The sequence below is a fragment of the Cyclopterus lumpus genome, chromosome 17, assembly GCF_009769545.1.
Source record: "Cyclopterus lumpus isolate fCycLum1 chromosome 17, fCycLum1.pri, whole genome shotgun sequence".
Lineage (NCBI taxonomy): Eukaryota > Metazoa > Chordata > Actinopteri > Perciformes > Cyclopteridae > Cyclopterus > Cyclopterus lumpus.
In genome coordinates this window covers 9,876,535-9,897,162 of record NC_046982.1, presented here as the reverse complement: position 1 = coordinate 9,897,162, position 20,628 = coordinate 9,876,535, and the positions used below count along the sequence as shown (strand labels likewise).

General features: G+C 40.2%; 3 protein-coding genes across 3 annotated transcripts; 2 read left to right on the top strand and 1 right to left on the bottom strand.

The window, feature by feature from the left end:
- Window positions 1–336: 336 nt before the first annotated feature.
- sf3a2 (splicing factor 3a, subunit 2) lies at window positions 337–3,240 on the bottom strand. The gene is made up of 8 exons (XM_034556518.1): window positions 3,130–3,240; window positions 2,087–2,376; window positions 1,955–2,001; window positions 1,637–1,746; window positions 1,469–1,518; window positions 1,100–1,240; window positions 952–1,020; window positions 337–840 (listed from the first exon to the last, which is right to left on the bottom strand). Exons 2-8 carry the CDS (start codon window positions 2,282–2,284, stop codon window positions 577–579), a joined length of 879 nt encoding a protein of 292 aa, XP_034412409.1. The 5' UTR covers window positions 2,285–2,376; window positions 3,130–3,240; the 3' UTR covers window positions 337–576.
- A 719-nt stretch (window positions 3,241–3,959) lies between these two features.
- plekhj1 (pleckstrin homology domain containing, family J member 1) lies at window positions 3,960–7,240 on the top strand. Its single transcript, XM_034556366.1, has 6 exons — window positions 3,960–4,340; window positions 4,528–4,595; window positions 4,721–4,787; window positions 5,021–5,111; window positions 5,436–5,499; window positions 6,121–7,240. The coding sequence occupies exons 1-6, from the start codon at window positions 4,247–4,249 to the stop codon at window positions 6,211–6,213; spliced, it is 477 nt and encodes a 158-aa protein (XP_034412257.1). The 5' UTR covers window positions 3,960–4,246; the 3' UTR covers window positions 6,214–7,240.
- A 603-nt stretch (window positions 7,241–7,843) lies between these two features.
- On the top strand, window positions 7,844–15,924 carry LOC117746732 (fizzy-related protein homolog). The gene is made up of 14 exons (XM_034556034.1): window positions 7,844–8,010; window positions 9,100–9,173; window positions 9,570–9,698; window positions 9,872–9,935; window positions 10,816–10,946; window positions 11,039–11,124; window positions 11,205–11,388; window positions 11,644–11,709; window positions 12,015–12,117; window positions 12,256–12,440; window positions 12,543–12,776; window positions 12,941–13,045; window positions 14,303–14,395; window positions 14,528–15,924. The coding sequence occupies exons 2-14, from the start codon at window positions 9,105–9,107 to the stop codon at window positions 14,567–14,569; spliced, it is 1,491 nt and encodes a 496-aa protein (XP_034411925.1). The 5' UTR covers window positions 7,844–8,010; window positions 9,100–9,104; the 3' UTR covers window positions 14,570–15,924.
- Window positions 15,925–20,628: the final 4,704 nt, after the last annotated feature.

The following is a 20,628-nucleotide window of genomic DNA, read 5'->3' as shown; positions in this document are numbered from 1 at the left end:
CACATTTGCATTTCATTTAATCTTCTGGCGGCTTGATCTTAAATATCCATGTAATCGTTTGATTGCCTTTAGTTTTGAAAGATCTACATCTTAAATAAACTGCAGTTAATTGACAATATTACAATGCTAGAAGGTATTGAACGTGGCAAACTAAAGATTGAGGTTGTGGATTATGACTCCCCAGTAAAGTAAAGCTTTTATCCTGATCGGCAACCTCCATCTAGATATTTTAAGAACTCCTCCAGTGTTGTTCTTCTCTTCTGCTCTGACCCATCACACGATGAATTGAGCTTTCTGTGTGATATATTTGTCAAAACACAGACTTCAAGAGTCAAATGATTTTCTCCACAGAATTTAATTACAAAAACAGAACGCTAAAGTTTAGCCATTTTCAATCATAGCTCCAAATCCAGAAACTAAGCATTTATACAAAACAGTGTGGTCATACAGCTGAGCTGCCCTCCACATTTACATAAAACAAATACATGTATAAAAATCTACTAAATGTAGATTTAAACATCATTAAAAACACCATGAAAGAAAGCAATCATGATTCACTGGTAGGGATCAATTAGATCAATTAGACATAAGGCCCTCAGGAGGAGGGGGCCTCATTGGCATGGGAGGCATGGGCATCTGAGGAGGCATATGGGGGGTTCCCGGAGCCCCAGGTGGGAGAGGGGGCATCCCTCCTGGCGGGGGAGGGGGCATAGAATCATTTGGTTGGCGATGTCCAACTCCACTCATGAGAGGAGGGGGGCGCTTCACACCTGCAGGAGGTGGGGGTCCACTAGACTGGGGAACAGCTTTCTCCATTTTGAAGTGGAACTGTAGGAAGAACTGGTGGGAAAAAAATAACATGGAGGACAAGTTAAACCATGTTTCCACATTCCTCACATTAAATACCCGGGTTGGCTTTGTGGTAACAAATGTTAATCAACATATCACTACCTGTTTAGTTTCCCTGTTCCAGTGGGTCCAGAAACGGTTTTCTGCTTTATCAATTTCTCGACTGGGGACCTAAAAAAAGCAAAGATGTTATGTCACAGCAAGAATACCAATACAATAAGAGCACATTAGAAGTGCAGCTTCCACTCACCTTAAAGGCAATAGTCTCATATGGTTCAGCAGCCAAAAGCAGGTACTGCCAGCGACGATCAGGGGGCTCAATGCGCTGTTCGTAAGCAGACATGAAACGATGCCGGGGTCCAATTCCTTCAGCGATCTCTGGGTAGTCGATCTGATGAACAGACAAAGTGGATTTCAGATGCCGATAAAAACGAGGCAAACAATAATTTTGTTTAGGATTTTAGGTTTGATACAAACTATTTAGAATAAAAAGCAACTACATCTGCTCTGCTGTAAATCAGAGAAAATATACCAAAAAACAAAAAGGTGAGACAGCTGTTTCTGACGGTCAGTTTCTTAGAAGTACACGACAAAGGGATTCCCACCAAAATACACTAACCTGGAAAAGTAAAGACTGCTGTCCAGTCTCTGAGTCCCTCTGTTTGGTTACTATAAAGAAAAGAAATACATGGACCATATGTTAAATTGCAATACATTTGCAGTGAAACATCAATCAGCATAAAGTAAATAATAACTGCACTGATTCATAACCACGCAGGCAGCTTACCCTTGTATCCTGGTCGGCCAATTTTGACAAACTTCTTGACCTCAACTTTCACTTTTGCTGGAGCTGGCTGAGCAGGAGCTTCTTTTGCCTCTTTGGCTGCTCTCCGTGCTCTGTAACAAAATAAATAGTTTAAAATTGTTAATCAACTCCATGGACCAAATGGGTTGTTGTCAATTCACAGCAACCACGAAATAGCTGATGATCCACCACAAGTCCAGCATATGGAATGTGGACCTGTGGTTTGATAAGTTTGTCAGTCATGTGGAAAGTGAAGTGGAATCAGTCCCACAAAAGACAACATATAGAAATTGCACTTACAAGTTGGTCTGATGTTTCTTTCCTTGTGTGTGAGCCAAGTAGCTGCCCTGTAATTCAGAGGAGAGCAGTTTGTCAAATAAGACTAAAAAAAACAGATAACATAAACCGGGAAAATGTGTTTGACCTCCATACCTCATTGTTATGAAGTGTCAAGCAAAGTTTGCACTCGTATGACCCTAAATGATTTTTCATAAAGTAGGGGTCTTTGTTGATGTCAATTGTCTCCAGGGCCAGCTGACGTAACCGTTCTCGTCTATCACGGTTACTCTCAGAGGCAGATGCCACCCCACCGCTCCCCGTCTTCCCTCCAGCTCGATGCTGGAAATCCATCTTTGCAAGGTGATGAGATCAATCACCCAGACACACACGTGTTTTCCCAGTCAACACTGGAAAGGTGCCCCAAGTAAATCCTTCTTGATTATCTGAAGAAAAATAAAGCACTCGTTTTTACAAAGCATGTATAAAGAAAGATATTTACAAATTACCACCGTCCTGCAACACCACTTATGAGTAAACTTTAGAAGACTGCTGACATGACTGTATTTGCTGTATTGATCATTTACTTAATTTCTCAACATAGACAATACATATATGTATGCAATTGCCTGTTTTATGTGCATGCACACCGTTTAAAAAGCAGATTAAGTAGAGTAAATGCACCATTAATTGTAAAAGGCATGTACAAAACAAATACACCCGGAACATGGTGGAAACTGGTCACATGTTTCACTTGTCTCTACTCTAGCTTTTTACAATGCAATGATTCCTCAGACCCCTTTTGACTGGGATTATGTATGCTAACTTCCCTCGCAATGGATCGGTCTAACTACTGGGAAGTAAAGCAAGAAGTTAACAGAACAGTCCTGTAGCCAATACATTCATTATAACTTAGATCTTAGGTACAACTCAAATGTACCCTGGTGCTCTTTACAAACTCCAGTGAGCTACAGCATTTTAAAGCAACGCTCGCTCCTCAATACAATACGACACGGCTCATGCTAAGCTAGCGGTGTTAGCAGCTAATAGTTGATGGATTATACGAAATGCGAATGGTCTAACGACAAAATAAACACATCCAGTGTTGTATATATGATCATAGAGTTGGTAGTTACACAGCAAAACGACAACTACACATTAAACGATATTTAAAAGTTTCATTTGTTGAAAACACTCACCGACTCTACAACGTTAGGCTCATGCCAACGTAGGTTTGTAGTGCGCATGTCCAAGAAGATTCTTCTCGGGATTTTGACGGTTTGCAAACGGCTTCAGGTGCATTACCGCCCCCTCCTGGAGTGGAGCAAGGGTTGGCTGGATTTTCCTGATAAAATAATGATGGACCGTATATTTTCTTAGAGTTAATTCCTTTTATTTAGCTATAAGACAACTACCACAAACAGCTCTTCGTTAAAAGAATGAATAATGACTCAATAAATCCACGTAAGGGCTCTTACTGTTGCTTAATCTGTGGCTATGATCTGTGGTACTTGTTGTACCCATGCACAATACTCTTTATTATATCATGGCCTTTCAAATAAACTATTCAAGCGGAAAAAAAAATAGAAAATAGATCTGATTAGTCTCATATTCTTGATTAATTCCTATTTGCTCTCCACTCCTTTCTTTTCAGATTTCCTCTTTGGCTTTCAACACCTTCTTGCATTTCCCGCTTCCTAGCTCACCTGCAACTTGTATTAAACCACACATATAAACATTGTGCATCAGGAGCTTTACTTTTCCACCTCGAGTTTTGATTTTTCAACTATTCAACTATTTCTGATTCACAGAGAATCTGCAGTAACTCCACATTTAATTGCACATCCATCCACCCATCCGTACGTACATACATACATACATACATACATACATACATACAAACATACACACACGGTGTCAGTAAACATGACATTGTATTGCCACTACATCAGGTTGCCTCGTGTACGCGTGTATGGTTTGTAAACGCACAGTTCGCCTAGTTTGACCCTCACCGACCACCGTAAATTACGATTACAGAGGAGTGTCACTACCAGCCGGGAGGAAGGTGTGTGTGTCTGGTGTGTGACATGAAGGAGGAGTCCGTCTCCACTGTATTTCCTTGATACATACATTACTAAATGCACCACGTCGCATTTCGCGAACACAAGACAGCGACGTTGAGCCGACGGTATTGACGCGTTGCCACTACGTACCGTTGTTATCTCACTCCATTATTATTATTATGCTGTCGGTGGGAAAGGTTCGGCTGTAGCCGAAGTTTCCCCTTTAACCTGTTTGACTGCGTCAGTGACCGCGATGCGTTTCAACGAGAAGGAGATGGTGTCCCTGAGCCGCCAGCCTTCAGAGATGGCAGCCGAGCTGGGAATGCGAGGGCCCAAGAAAGGAGACGGTAACACGGTTTATTCCTGTTCCAGCTCTTATCACATCCACTTCCGTTTCACGTAGCTAGTATGGACAGCAGGAAGCTAATGCTCGGACCAGCAACCATCAAACATATGCCAAGTTCATGTTATTCATCGGCTGTGTAAAGTCTGTGTTGTGATATCTCATCTCGGTTATCTTTTGTTATTATACAGTTGTAAAGAAGAGGCTGGTGAAACTCGTCGTTAACTTCCTCTTTTATTTCAGAACTGATGAGGAGGAGGTCAGTTGGATTAATACTCCTTATTTAATTTATTGCCTCGGCATTTGCCTTCTGTTTTTATTGTTGTTACTTGTTCCTTATGAGAAAGAGGAACCAACAACATTAAGTTACTTTTTATTCGTCAGCCAATTGGAGCTTTGCTGCTGGAGCAGTGTCGGGTGGAGAGGGAGGACACTCAGGTCTTCTCCATTGGTGAGTTTACTTACATTTCTCATGTCTCACCCTCACTTTCTCATTTGCTGACTGAGTTAACATCTCTCTAAGTCAGTGTAAATGAGTGGATTCACGTTTGTGCTGATGCTATTCAAAATGCATTGTTGACATGTCACTGAACATGTATCCATTATTTATGACTGTATATTACAGTTACAGTTTGTGCATTTTTAAAATGTATTTCTGAGTAATGTTATGTGTTCTCTTTGTAGTATTTCTGGATGAAGCAGAGAGGAAATATCTATTTGAGTGTAACTCAGAAGAGCAGTGTGGGGAGTGGGTCGACTCCATTATCAAGGCCAGGTAGGACTGACTCTTTCCATCCTAATACAGCATACAACATAATCATATACACATGTCTGGGTATGTTCGGTTTAATCTGGAAAGATTACACTTCTTTTTTAGAAGTGTTTTAGCCTGCCGTAATAGACTCACATGGGTGAAACTGTCACAAGTGAATGATGTAGCTGTTTCCAGAGACACATTGTCAAAAATGTGACTTGAGTTGAATAGTTTTCAAATGATTCATCACCACTTTGTTTGTGTTTACTGGGAAAGCAATAATGCTCTCAAACTGGATGATTTCCCTCCTCTAAAGTCAAATACATTTGTCATCTCATCTTGCAGTTACGAGTTCATGAGGAAGAACCTGATATTCTATCGAACTGAAATCCACAGGCTCACTGGCAAGGTAAGGTCCGTCACAGCAGAGGCACTAAACGCCACACAGATGGTGCTTCTATCAAACAGTGTTGTACTAGATAGGAGTTGTGAAAGTGTATTTGTGCCATGCTACTGCACTCCACTAATTCCACTCCCCTAACCTGTATTGTCAGATCAGAAACCGTTTATTGCCAGGAATGTTTACACAAACGAGGAATTTTTTTTGGCGGAAGGTGCAACATTAGACATGACAAACAACAATCAACGCGACAGCAACAGTGCAATGTGTGTATTAAGTATAAGATAAAGTGCTCGGACAACAAATAACATTAAAGTGTTTAGGTGTGTGTTTCAAGTGACATCTGTGTTTAAGTTAAAGTGTATGTTACATGTGACGTGTGTTTAAGTTAAAGTGCATGTTAAAGTGACATGTGTGTGGGGGAGGAGGAGGAGGAGAGAGGAAGGAGGAGGAGGAGCCTGAGGAGGGAATAAGAAGGAGGAGAAAGAAGGAGGCAGAAGTCTTAAAGATATCAAAACCCAAACTGAACATTTCATATAAAGTTTGATTCTGCGTCAATAACGGAATTTGCTCTGTACACTGAACATTTGTTTTATTACAGTCTTTACTCATCTTCTCCTTTCTCCCCAGGACCCCTTGGAGCAGTACGGTATATCAGATGAAACTCGCTTCCAGGTCAACAATGGCCTGCAACTTATGCCTCGGGATACATCCTCCTTGTAGACCAGAGACCTGTGCCCAGATGTACATTTCCTTTCATTTTAGTTCGCCCTGCCATTCCAACAATCCTCAATGGTGTGAAAACCATGGCATTACCATAAGCACACCTTGTTTTAGATCTTCACTGCTCTGAATGTATTTAGTGGTGCTCCAGACTTACAGAGACATTCTTATGCACATGTTATAATACAGTATCTGCAGCCATGCAAAGTAATGGGTTGATAACGCGAAATCATAACAGGCAACACAGGACTGTTGAACTTGACAATTTGTTATTTTCGGTTGAGGGGATTTTTCAAGCCATTTTCTGTATTTTTTTTCAGACCTTTTCTTGGTTACTTGTTTGTCAGTACAACACATGTTTTATACTATGTTTTCTTTTGGACATACTCTAGTGTTAGACGATGGGATTTGTCAGCGTCTGATTGTAATTCTGCTGTAGAGCTGAGGCTGTGACTTTCTTTTAGGACGCTTCATAATATGAGCATGACTGGGTTTAACAAGAATCAAATCTGGACATATGAATAATGTTAATCAAGTCAATGTATGCTGTTTTAAGAAGCTGATGATTATTGCCCAATTCAGTTTTTAAACTGCATGGGCCCTTTTGATCTGCTGAGTTGAGCCACCCATTTTACTTCAGTTTTGTTTTAAGATGGAATTGTATTTTTAGCTATACCACTATATATTTATCATCTTGCCCATTTAGACTATTCAGTTTTAAAAACTATACTTTTGCACATATTACTGGGTGTTGAGGGTTTTCTTTTTTAGATTTCCAATAATTTACTTGAAAGTACTGTATCTTTTCTGTGGCACTTTGAATCAGATTCCTTGAGGTAAGCTGATGGACTGGGCTCTTGACACCACTTTTCACGAGCAGTCCAGAGTCCACCCACAAACAGAATGTGTCTTTAATTTTAAGCTTTTGCACATGAAATGTGTTTAGTCTGTTTTTACATCATGTCAGATTTTGTGTTTTCCTTGCATCCCTTTTATACTAATAAAACAATTAAAAAGATACTGTAAATCAATGTGGTTTGTCGTCTGTTAACTAGAATAAATTCGTCAAAAGTAAAAGGTTATTTTATAAATTTGTGTATAATGGTCAGTACAACAATACCGTTCGACGGCTGGCAATGGTGCTGCAACGTGTGTCCATATGACAGTCATCTTCAACGATAAGAAGCCGCACGATGCCCACCGTGTCTACTTTGTCATGAAAAACACAGGCTTCTTCCCTCCTTTGTGCCAGTTCAGTTGATCATTTGACAAATCAGTTATGATGTGCACATTTGATTAAAACACTAAATGCATTTAACAACACTAATATGCACACATTAATTAATACAAGCAAATAAAAAAGAAATAATTAAGTTTCAAATATATGTCATTATAAGGGGACTGATAAGCAACTAAAAACCTGAAGCTATATTATTAGCTTTATGTTAAATGATTTTTGTTTCGGAATATTAGTTTCATCATGTTTAGGCCATACAATTGTCAATATTCTCAATTGTCAAAACAGTTGGACAAAGAGAGGACATAACTGTCCGTCTTCGTGACAGGGACACGTTTCCTTAGCAACGCAAAATGTGTGATTCAAAAAACTGTGACGTCACATCCTTCCCGTGATGCTTAGCGGACCCAAATTGAACGATCGGCAAAAGAAAAACAATTGTATTTTACATGCTCTGTTTTAAAGAGTCAAACGAATAAAACAAGACATTTAAACTGGAATTAACACTGCAAATAAAAACACTTTAACGGTGCGGAACACGAAGATTTACTCCGGGCACGGTGGGTGTTAATGAAAGAGGAGATTGTGAACAAACAATGTCGCTAATGTATTAGCTGGAAAGCTAGTGTTAGCGTAGCTTTGTATGCTGGATGACTGAATCATTTGGGTTTTAAATAACTTTGCGATTACAGATCCATAAGTACCACCACACACGAGTTTGTTGTTTCGTGGAACCAGCGAGTAAAAACATTCAGTCATGATGGTTTTACAGCTGCCGTTACAAGTTGCTCACGTTAACTAGTTAGTTAACTAACTATACGTTAATGTTGTTAGCAGAAGACGGAGCCTCCGCGCAGCTGATCACATGTAACTAGCTACTGTAGTAACTATTGTAACTCTGTAACTACTGTCATTGGATATGCCGCGAGTTAAAGTCGGGTTTAAATGAAGGCACGGGAGTTTAACAGTTGTTTGCCATTATATTCACAATTGCTCCTTGAAGGTCACTTTTCAAGTTGTTATTACCACCCAGTTAAAGGTACTGTTGCTTTCTTTAGCGCAACAGTATACGTCCATACCGGAGCAACCTCCTCCGCCTAGTGTGATGCTCAGGTTAGCTTCCAGTAGTCAGTTTAGTGGATCGTTTATTTTGTCAACATATATATATGCAGTCAATGTGTGTATTAATCAATGAGTTCATCTACAGAAAACTAATAACAAAAGTATTGACGAACCATCCATGGTTTTATTGTCTTTATACAATACAGTATTTAGATTGAAATATGTGTTTTATTATTAATTAATTTACTTAATTATCAAGCTAAATGCAAAAAAAAGCAAGTTCCAGCTTCTTAAATATGAACATACTAATGTTCTTGTTTTGATGTTGTTAAACGTATATATATATATATATATATATATATATATATATATATATATATATATATATATATATATACATACAATACTATAGACTGCTTAATTAATTGAACAGAAATAAGAAGTATATCAAAATTGATTGACTGAAAATGATCATTTATTAAAAAACCTACATGGTGTCAAATCTTTTGCACAACAGTCATTTGTAAGTTAAATAGACTGTTTGTATGATTTTACAAATGTGTTGATCAGTCTTAACCTGTTTTCAGGCATCATGGATCAGGACTATGAGTGCAGGCTGCTCAGGCAGATCAACATTCAAAATGAGAACGCAAGCCCCACAGTAAGTAAATTATACACACACTTGTACATAAAGGAGCTTTGTTTCCTCCACTATTGCACAATGATAGCGCCTCCCAAAGAGGATTATCAACTAGCAAAGGACATAGATGGGTGGAGATGGTGTTGCTCTCCATGTGTTGGAAGATCAAACATTTTAACAGGCCAGTCTCTTTTTATTTTTTGACAATGTCACGAGTGTTGAGTGAAAACAAGACCTCACCAGCCAAATGACTGGGTTTTGTGAATGATGCCTCCTGTTGTTGACACCTCAGACAAATGCACCATCTGCCACCTAAATGATCTTCCTGCTTTGACCAAGTTTTCACATCACTGTCCAAGGCCTGTTTGCATTTGGCGTAGTCAGAAAATGTTTTCTTCTCTCACCCAACTTGTGTAGAAAGCGGCAGGAGCAGTGAGGGCTCTAACACCCACAAGCTCCCCGCTGTCCTCCCCGAGTAAGCACGGTGATCGCTTTATTCCCTCCCGGGCTGGAGCCAACTGGAGTGTTAACTTCCACCGCATCAATGTGAGTGCCGCAATACACCCAGGACTTCACTGTCTTTTCTACCAAAAGAACAGTGTTCTCAAGATCAACGTGTTTATTATTGCTCCCAAAGGGACCCAACCCCTTTTTACTCTTCTTGTGCTTGTCTATAATTGGTTTTCAATGATTGCTTTTTATTCAATTTTCTCATGTAGGAAATTGAAAAGTCACACAATCAAAACAGAAAAACCAAAGATGGCACAACCGACAGCAACAAAGGTAATCAATCCACCGTTCTATTGAGAAACTAGGCATGGGGCATGTTTTAATAATAGATTGTGATACAATGTTATTCTCTTCAGTTTCATTGCTACTGTGATGTATTGAAAATGACTAGTGCTTAAAGTTGTGCCCTCGATGGACTGGCGGCCTGTCCAGGGTGTCCCCTGCCTTCGCCCTATGTCAGCTGGGATAGGCTCCAGCGCCCCCGCGACCCTAATGAGGATAAGCGGTATTGAAAATGGATGGATGGATGGGATGGATAGTGCTTAAAGTAACACATATTTTCATTATCCATTACTTGTTTGGTCTATAAAAAATGTCAGCAAATTAACAAAAGAATACTATTATTATTATAAATTTACTCTCATAAATTAATAAGAAATTAGACATTTGCAAGCTTTGAATGTTTTCTTGAAAAACTACTGAAATATCAAATTGATTATCAAAATTCATGGAGATTTATCATGTCGATCGTCTCTAAAGATGAATATTTCAGAATATTATGTATTTCAGAATTACCTTTTACTGTGACACTTAAGTTATTATAGGAAAGATATTATGATAGGGTTGCAATCCTGAGTTATCCTATGACTGCCCTTAATAAGACAAATACTCTCTGGTGTGATTCTTGTCCCCTTATTTCTAAATGTGCCTGTCTGCTACAGTCGAAGTTGATAATTTGACCTTTTCTTGTTTACTAAGCCTGGACAGGCTCATGGAAACTGGAGATAAGGACGAAACAACGCTTTGTGAAAACATTCTCTCTGATCTTCAAAATGGGAGAGAGGGCTGTAAAATTGCAAAGGGAGGAGTGTTTGAACTTAATCATTTCGACAGCCTGGTTTGATTTCCCCTCTGTCGCTTCCTTTGCCTCCAGCGGATGGTCTGGCTTACTCGGCTCTGCTGAAGAACGAGCTGTTAGGAGCGGGCATCGAGAAAGTCCAGGACCCCCAGTCAGAAGACCGCCGTCTGCAGCCATCTACTCCAGCCAAGAGAAGCCTTTTTAGTGTAAAATAGTTCACATGGCTGCAACTTTGAATGCACTAGTTTCATGGGGACTTTTCTTTCTGAATCAGTAACCATCCATTTTTATTTTGTAGTATTCTATAAGTGCAAAGAGGGCTCTGCCAGAAGAGGATGGAAACACAGTCTCTCCATATTCTCTATCGCCCGTCAGTAGCAACAGGTAATAATGTTTCCATGTCATCTCTACCGTTTTGGAAAAGTAGCATCGTATTCCTCACTTACTTGTGTTGTGCATTGCAGCCAGAAGCTGCTGCGGTCGCCAAGGAAACCTACGCGCAAAATATCTAAAATACCTTTCAAAGTCTTGGATGCTCCAGAGCTTCAGGACGACTTCTACCTCAACCTAGTGGACTGGTCCTCTCTGAATGTGCTCAGTGTTGGACTGGGTACCTGTGTCTACCTGTGGAGTGCCTGCACCAGTCAGGTGTGTGTGATCTGTCAACACAAAGAGTGCATTGAACAAAGCAATGAGACAGCGAGGCATCTAGCAGATGTCTTGACTGCGGTTGAAAAGGAGCTAAGAGTATACATTTCTGTCTCTCAAATAATGTTTGCAATCACACTGGAGCTCTGAATCACAGGTTCCACTGGTTGTGTATCACACATTAACTAAAAGAGTCTGAAGATGTAAGTAAGCTGCCTCTTGGACGTCATTTTTTTTCCCTCGCCATCTTTTTAGGTGACACGTCTATGCGACCTTTCCGTAGAAGGTGATTCTGTAACGTCGGTGGGCTGGTCAGAGAGGGTGAGTTTGTCTGTTTTCTATTATCATCTTTTTACATAAAAAAAAATCCATTATCTCCAATACGTTTGTAGTACAACCTGCACACAAAAATGCTTTTCACATTTTTACTAATCGAGTTGTTGACAAAGTTACTCTTATTAACCTGCCAAAGATGGATCATGGAAAAAGGCGGTTACTTGAGCAGACATTGTGTAAAGAAGCAAATGGTATTGTGGTTTGTAGGCTCTGTTTAAAACTTCTGTTCTTCGTTTTCTCTTTGGTCATTATCGTGAGTCTGGTATTCAAAGTGTGCTGTCTATCTTTAGGGTAACCTGGTGGCAGTGGGGACTCATAAAGGCTATGTACAGATCTGGGATGCAGCAGCAGGAAAAAAGCTCTCCGTACTAGAGGGACACACAGCCAGAGTGGGTGAGTTAAGTGGCTGGAGCGATAAAGGCGGAGACAGTCCCTGGAGTAGATATTACCACCTTTTCCCAGTTGTTTAGCAACATCTCTCATTCCCGGTTGGTGAATCATCTTTCCTTCGATTTCATTCTTTGCTGCCAGGTGCGTTGGCTTGGAATGCGGACCAGCTGTCGTCTGGGAGCCGCGATCGAGTGATCCTCCAGCGGGACATCAGGGCCCCGCCTCTCCAGTCAGAGCGCCGTCTCCAAGGACACAGGCAGGAGGTCTGTGGGCTCAAGTGGAGCACAGACCACCAGCTGCTAGCCTCGGGTGGAAATGACAACAAGGTATGTAGACGGAGAATCTCACCTGTCTGTGACCTACACGTCTGTATCGGGACCACTTTGTCATAAAACAGAATTTCTCTCCCCTCAACCTGCTGCCTGTAGTTACTTGTGTGGAACCACTCGAGCGTCCTCCCGGTGCAGCAGTACACAGAGCACTTGGCTGCAGTGAAGGCCATCGCCTGGTCTCCCCACCAGCACGGCCTGCTGGCCTCCGGAGGCGGCACCGCCGACCGCTGCATCCGCTTCTGGAACACTCTGACTGGCCAGCCCTTACAGTGCACCGACACCGGGTCTCAGGTCTGCAACCTGGCCTGGTCCAAGCACACAAATGAACTGGTGAGTCGCCGGACGTTTTGCTCGCCGATCATACAGCATCTTCTGAATTACATTTCCATCGTAAAGCTGCTATTTGCACAAGGCAGTAACTCTCAACTAAATTGAGGTGTCTCCTGAATGTGTGTGTGTGTTGGTAAATATGTGAAAAACACTGTTTTCTGCAGGTCAGCACACATGGTTATTCCCAGAACCAGATCCTGGTGTGGAAGTATCCCTCTCTCACTCAAGTGGCCAAACTTACTGGACATTCCTACAGAGTACTCTACCTGGTCAGTATATACTCTGTGTATTTGTGCGTCTGTCTGCAGAACAATGGGCCATATACAAGGACATTTTCGTATTCGTATTCTTATCTTAACTTCCTCTTACTTCTTTTGTGTGCCACATTGGAGTTAGACCAGCATAAACATGTTGAATGCCACCTGTGTTAGAACTAGCATGATTAACGACACAAACATACTATATACCAGTGGTTCCCAAAGTGGGGGTCGCGGCTTCATCACCAACCCACACACACAGACGCACACATACACCGGTAAAACAATATAAAATAACCGACGTGACATGCACTGTGTTCCAACCACGCCACCAGAGCGGCTCATGTCACAGACCGACTGTGGCAAAACCAGCGAGAGCGAGAGAGCGAGCGCGTGCCCGAGCGAGAGAGCGCGAACGAGCGAGGGAGAGAGAGAGTGAGGGAAGAGACAAACTGAAGAATAAACTGTGAAGTGATATGTACTTATTTTAGAAAGAAATCGTCCGATGTTCCTATATCATCAAAGGGGGTCTTGACAGAAAAAGTTTGGGAACCACTGCTATATACTACATGTCTTTCCCCATAGATCCTATAATGAAACCCTGCTACATAAAGGAAACTGCATATATATATATTTATTTAACAGTGTCAGCAGCAGAATTAAGGCACCTGCTAAAGCCAAGGATTGGGGAAAAATAACAAGTCCTGTTAATGCTGAAGAAATTATTAAATATGAAAAACACCTCACCACAGCAAGGTGATAAATCAATGGGAGGCGGTCAGATAATTTGTCGTTTTGCAGTTTGAGATGTTCATATTGTAGTGTTATACAATAGCATACATTTTGTAAAATGTTGTTTGCCGATTTTGTTAGGTTATATGATTACATTTAGAATTATATTAGCAATAATGTTGAATTTTGAATTAATGTTGAGTTAAATAGGATAATGTCATCCCAATTTTGAAGGATCATTTATGCAGGGTTTTCAAATCCTACATAAATGAATAAAGTAATGAAATATACTTTGCACACTACTACAACAGGTCTGGATAACTTGTAAATTATATTAATTTCTCAGAGACAATTTCAATTCGAAAGAATTGTTTTAAGTTCTCACACACGTCACAACTTAAAGAATTGAAATGAAGTGAAAATTAAATTGTTAATCGTCCCAAAAAATTATGGAACAGAACCCCAAACAATACCCCTTACATTGATGTACTGTTATAATACTGTATATTCAGTGTGTAATAATGCGTGTGTTTGCAGGCCATGTCCCCTGATGGAGAGGCCATTGTAACGGGAGCTGGGGATGAAACACTTCGTTTTTGGAACGTCTTTAGTAAGATGAGATCCACTAAGGTATTTATCCTCTCCATTTCTCATTTCATGTTGAAGATCCCTTTCTCTGTTCTCTACCGTTCTCTGTCTGTAATGTTTGGTTCACAGGGGTCTTTGTCTCACCACCTCCTTCCATCGTCCTCCCTCTTTTAGGAATCCGTGTCAGTGCTGAACCTCTTCACCAGGATCCGGTAGTTGACGCGCCAGTCTACTACGAGGGCATAATGTCGGGAAGGGAATTTAACTTTGCATGTATCAAACTATAAATGGGCCCCTTCTTTTGAGTATTTACCTCAGTAGTCTGCAGAGGGCCCCCCTCGATCGCTCCTAGTTGTTTAGCCAAGTTGTAGCTGGAGGTGGGAAGGAGCTGGAGTGATGCACAGCCTGAGTGTCGAGGGCAGAGGAGATACGCATGTACAGTATTCCACTTCCTCCTTAATGATGGAGCCACTGGCTCCTCCAACAGACCAGGGATCTCTGATGACAAGGACAATGTGGGAGGCGTTTCTCTCCCAGTGTGATTATGTTTTGTTTACAGATTGACATTGTGCTTTCCTGCCAAATATTGAGTTTGTCCTTTTGATTGTCTTATTTATTTTATTTTGCGCTTTTTTTGTTGCAGTTTTTGGTGTGATCTGTGGAGTATGTTTGCAAAAAAAAATTCCAGGCTTGTCTTTTTTAATTTTACTAAGAGACAATAATGTTTCATGGACACTGATAACCAATTACATAATCCTGTGCCGTTTCGATAACTGTAAATGCTTAACTAGGTTCGGACAAATCGGCCTGATCTCTTTTGTAAATCTTCTATTAAGTTAATTTTAATCTATTAATATTAAGCAGTATCGGCTCATTTTTTTTATAATCTCAAGAATCATCTTTTAATTGCAAATGGCACATCTTAGAAGAAAATAAATATTTGGTAACACTGTAGATAAGAGCAGTTGGTTACAAAAGTTATCCACAGGTAAATTAGGAGATTTGAATGTGACTTGTGTTTCATTCATCTTTTCCTAATTTCTTGAGTGGAAAATGAATCCAAAATAATACACACAGTGTTGTTTGTAACAGTAACTAAAGCACACAGTAAAAACATTTTTGGGTTAAATCAGAGTGGAAATGCTGCTTTGTGCTGTGTCTGCTAAGATATTCAAGTTCGAGGCACTTGTCTTTTGCTACTTCATACCGTGTTGAGAAGTCACGCAATTTGTTATATATCAGAAAAAAAAGATTTCATATCTGCAACTTTCCCCCCCAATTTTGATTATCTTTTTTCCCATTGTTTGAGTCAATTAGCGTGCCACGTTTAAAACGAATGCTATTTATTTGTGTTGTGAAGAAAGGTTATTGTACAGAAAGGGCATGTTTGTTTACGATATCTGGGGGAAGTTGATGGGCAGTTTCACTGCTAGACTGAGGAAATCTATTTGAATGCCACTTCAACATCAAGACAATGCTGCAAACTTGAATTACAGAAAGAATGTTTAAAAATAAATATTTCTGAACTGAGAGATAATCAACAATTAAACGATCATATCTTGTACCTTTTATATATCGTCGCTGTTTTATTGTGCTACAACTTGAGAGTAAAATCAGCTACTGTGGAGTAAAATGGGCGATATCATCGTTGTATCATTCTATCTCCCCCAGGCAAGATCAATAACCGATCTGACAAACAAGTAGTTGGTGCGTAGCCAAACTATATAGCTTCATAACTATAAAAAACATGAATAATCCACAATGCTTCACTATGTTCCTTCATTACCATGAACATGGGGCACTGCAGCTTTTCCTAATTGTGTTTTGGTACTGTAAATATTCACTGGAGAACAAAATATGTATTTCTCTCAACAAATGCACTATGTATTACTGGCGAAAGCTCGTATTGATTGAACATTTTTATGTAGACGTATAATAATAAAAGATAACCTCCACAGAGCTTTTAGAAATTAGCTTTTCCTAAAAAACATGGTTATGAATTCATTATTTAAAAAACATAGACTAGTCCAAAATAAATGTTTTGTTTATCTCTGTGGAAGATATCTGATGTTGGGTTGCCGCTTCTGACGAGACTAATGAGCCAATAGTATAATGACGTCGGTATCACGTGGCATCTCTGTCGTCAGTAATCAAATTGCCAGTTAGTTTGGAATAAAAAAGATAAATGGATGAATTTGACGGTTCGAAGCTTTACTTCAGTTGCAATCCCAAGAGCTGAGGAACAAAAGGAGGCTATCTCTGCCTCACTGACTATGGGGTCTCCATCAGGCTGCAGACTACGTGGATACTAATCCGGTCAAAAAGGGACAACTCACGTTAGCACATATTAGCTATTAGCTATCATTGCATATTTTAACAAAACCAACAACAACCAACATAGTCCTTACACCCTTAACTAATGCGTTGTCACCAGTTACATGTAAAAATTAAGAATACTCTACATTCTTCTCTCAAACAACAAATATGTGTGTCAGTGGAGATTGAAAAGAGGGTGGGTGAGAAGTAATGAGCCGTTGTTCTCGGTTTATCTCATTTATTAAATGATTGTGCAGAACATGTGTAGCCTACTCTCTTCAAGTCGCTGTGTACGTCCTGAATTTCCAGCAATCCTGTCAAACCCTGGATACACAACTGGATTGATATCTTTGAATCGTGTTCAATTAAAGGCAACAGCAAACAGAAAAGTCTTCAATCTGGATTTCAAGGAGCTGAGGGTCTCTGAGGGTCTCAGCAGACCTGCAGCTTTCAGGGACCTTGTTCCAGGTATGTGGAGCAGAAGAACTGAACGCTGCTTCTCCATGTTTAGTTCTGACTCTTGGAACAGAAAGTAGACTAGACGACCTGAGGGGTCGCGATGGTTCATAAGGTCGCAGCAGATCACAAATGTATTTAGGCCCCAAACCATTCAGTGCTTTATAAACCAGCAGCACGATTTTAAAGCCAATTCTTTGTTGGACAGGAAGTCAGTGCAAAGACCTCAGAACTGGAGTGATGTGATCCACTCTCCTGGTCTCAGTGAGGACTCGAAGTCGTGAGGACTTTCTGACTGACTTTTTACAGAGACCTGTGAACGCACCGTGACAGTAGTCAAGTCTACTGAAGATAAATGAATGGACAAGTTTCTACAAATCCTGTTGAGACACAAGTTCTCTAATCCTTGATATATTATTCAGGTGATAGTAGGCTGATTTTGTGATTGTCTTGATATGGCTGTTCAGGTTAATGCAATGGTCCAGGGGAGGGAAAGTGCAACATCTCTTGGTGGAATGTTATTAATGTTATCAATGGCACCTTTAAAAGTTAGCTAGAAACTACAGTGCCCAGCTTTTTTATAAAAAATGATTTGCCTTTTCAAGAAGAAAAGAAACTATACATTGTTTTACCCATTTTTAACCATTAACATCTTTGGAAGGAACCAATGAGCTCGATGCTGAATGCCACATGCAGTCAAAATAACTCAGAAAGGTACACAGGACTAAATAATTGCTGGTTTTATGTTTTTCGTGGTATTTGTTAACTATAAGAAAACAAACAGAATATCACCACACTTTTTCTTAAATGTTTCAATTCAATTGTGATTTCAGAATATCCCAAAAGAAGTTAATCTGAATTATGGCACACCTTTGTTCTGTTCTTCAAGGACACACGAATATCTTCACATCTATTTGTTAGTGGTAGCATTCTACTGTAAAGTCATAGGTTCTAGTGGTTGTGAAAGCCATAGCGAATAATTCACATCTTTTACAATAATCTGTCTTCATTTGATTTTTCTCCACCCAATTGACCTGTTTTTCCAAAGTTTCAAAGTGACCACCAGAGGGAGCCATCCTATGAGCAGACACTACACTGCTGCTACCACACCCATACTGTCAGCCTTACCACGAGGCCCTGAAGGTGATAATCAGATGTAACACTCACTAAAGGAGTATCCTGTCTTTTTAACAAGCTATGCAGAAAGTGAAACATCCCACATTTTTAAAATCTGGTTTCATTGTATCCTCAGTTACGCATACAATATTTGAGATTTTAATGGCTGCAAACATCCTGTCTCACCTTGTTGCCTGCAAGTCTGCTAATTGTCATATTACAAGTCCTGGCCACACTAATTTCACCCAGAGCACAAACAATTATAAATGCGCACCGCCTCCCAACACCTCTGCTTGTGCCCTGTGGTCTAACCAAACTCCCTCTTGTTGGTTTAAGCAGCAACTTTATGAGGTATTGTATGTTTAATGCTGTCAATTTCCAGAGAGACTACAGACTAAAATGCAAAAAAAATGATCTTAAATGGATCCGCTCCTGTGGTTTGATTACAATTTACACACACCAGAAAATGGTTAATACTGAAAACTGGCTGGTTATTAATAAGGTGGACTGAAAAAACTAAAGGTCTTTTTGTAGTCTTTTTCATTGTGATGAAGATCAGGTGCTGTAGTCCTCTGTGACTCAGCTCCTCTCAACATCAGAGAGCCTGAGCTTTTCTGCCCTCCATTATAATGTCATCTAAATAACGTAGTCCATTATAGTGATCAGATAAATCATCTGAATGGAAGACATTCAACACAGTCTTCCAGCTCATCTGTGGCTCTCGGTGGGCAGATGTTAACATTAAGCCCTGAAAGCAGACAGTAGGACAGAGGGGGATTGCTAATATGCATAATCCGACCTCCTGATGTTTCTATCAAGAGGCACGGAGTGTGGTGTTCGTTATACAACTAAAGCCTCACAACACAGAGAGCAGGATCTTCCCCCAGGTTCCTCCATAAGCCAGACTCTTGAGTTGTATTGATAAACGGCCTACAGAGGTATCAAAGGAACAAGGCTTTTGTGAGAACTAATGGCTTCAGCCACCCAGGCTTCTTTTGTCATTTTTTCAGAGCACAGGGGGGTCACTCATGAGCGTTATTCACAAATAGACACTACTCACTCACCCCAGCAGCCCCTTTGCAGTCATCAACTGGGATTTGATTGGGTGTTCCTCCACAGCCAAACTGTGACAAGCCCGGCTGTGATGACTACATAATTAATTGATCAATACTAGTGCAGTGTACAAGAATTGATGATTCAAGTCATATAGTAGTGAAATACACTCTGGTCCACGGGAAAGAAACATAGGCAACGGTCTAGTGCCTAGAATTAAAAGGGGCCGCAACAACTATAGATTATGATGTTTAGATATGAAAACTTTTTTAATCTTGTTATATGTATGTAATAATAAACTTCAAAAGCATGCTTGTGTCTTCAAATCACTGAATCCGCCCCAAAACATACCCAAGTTGCAGTTAATGGTGGTCATAAACACTGGTTTTACAATTAATTAAGTTATGAACCCATTTAGAGTATATCAGAGTAGTATATACATGCTGACAGAGCTAACAGTAATAGCATGGGGGGGACCGGAGGGTGGGCGCTACGCTTCCGCGGCGATGTTGTGGGTGAGGATTGTGAGTATTATGTGGTTGTGAGCGGTAACCGCAGTGTGAGCAAAGAGCAGAGCAGAGGCCATTGTGGGGCAAAGACAGCCGGGCCCCGCTTATGATGCCGGTAGAAAAGTTATTCCTCTTCTAAATTAGTATGGCAAAAACTATAGACTGTATACAAGTTGTTTTGTTTTACTCACAATTTAAGTTGCATTGGCAGAGTGGTGCTGTTCCTGTGGAGGCTATCTGCTCGTGCTCCTGGACGCCAGGGAAGTGAAGAAAAGTTTGGTTGTAAAGTTATTTTGCAGCAAAAGTGAGTTGCAGTCAATGAGCGTCTGCATGTCGCTGACGACGTGCTCGAGCACACAAAGCCCTGAAAATCCGCCCCTGTTCCCTGGTTTATTCAAAATGTATGAATATTGAACCAACCATGTATTAAAAGTGTGTCCAAATGACACTTAATTCGACAAGGCACTCCTTTTGGTCTGCAGCACCCACGTTGTATAGAATACATCAGATGAGGTTCTTACTTTATACTACAGACAAACAAACATACAGAGATTCCTTAAATAAAATAAATGTATAGCCTTGTAAATATGAATAGTTGCTTCACTTTCTCTGCAATTTACTATAAACTGAATACTGACAACAAAACAACAAAACACCCCAGAGGACTTTGGTAAGTTGTGAAGAGAATTTAAGAATCATTTTGATATTTTCTATAGTTAAAGCGTAAACAGTAGTTCGATGGAGCTCTAAAATGTAGACTTGGGAACAAGTAACCATACGACTCACATGGAATTATTAACAGGTTTCTTTTGTATTAGTTTTCAA

Bases quoted from the DNA above. Each gene is read 5' to 3' on its own strand.
- plekhj1 (XM_034556366.1), top strand. From the start codon at position 4,247: ATGCGTTTCAACGAGAAGGAGATGGTGTCCCTGAGCCGCCAGCCTTCA. The intron at 4,596-4,720 runs GTCAGTTGGATT...TTTATTCGTCAG, and splicing joins TCAGAACTGATGAGGAGGAG to CCAATTGGAGCTTTGCTGCT. The intron at 5,112-5,435 runs GTAGGACTGACT...CTCATCTTGCAG, and splicing joins GACTCCATTATCAAGGCCAG to TTACGAGTTCATGAGGAAGA.
- sf3a2 (XM_034556518.1), bottom strand. From the start codon at position 2,284: ATGGATTTCCAGCATCGAGCTGGAGGGAAGACGGGGAGCGGTGGGGTG. The intron at 2,002-2,086 runs GTATGGAGGTCA...TCTGAATTACAG, and splicing joins TGACACTTCATAACAATGAG to GGCAGCTACTTGGCTCACAC. The intron at 841-951 runs GTAGTGATATGT...TTTTCCCACCAG, and splicing joins GGAACAGGGAAACTAAACAG to TTCTTCCTACAGTTCCACTT.
- LOC117746732 (XM_034556034.1), top strand. From the start codon at position 9,105: ATGGATCAGGACTATGAGTGCAGGCTGCTCAGGCAGATCAACATTCAA. The intron at 9,699-9,871 runs GTGAGTGCCGCA...TTTCTCATGTAG, and splicing joins TTAACTTCCACCGCATCAAT to GAAATTGAAAAGTCACACAA. The intron at 11,710-12,014 runs GTGAGTTTGTCT...GTCTATCTTTAG, and splicing joins CGGTGGGCTGGTCAGAGAGG to GGTAACCTGGTGGCAGTGGG.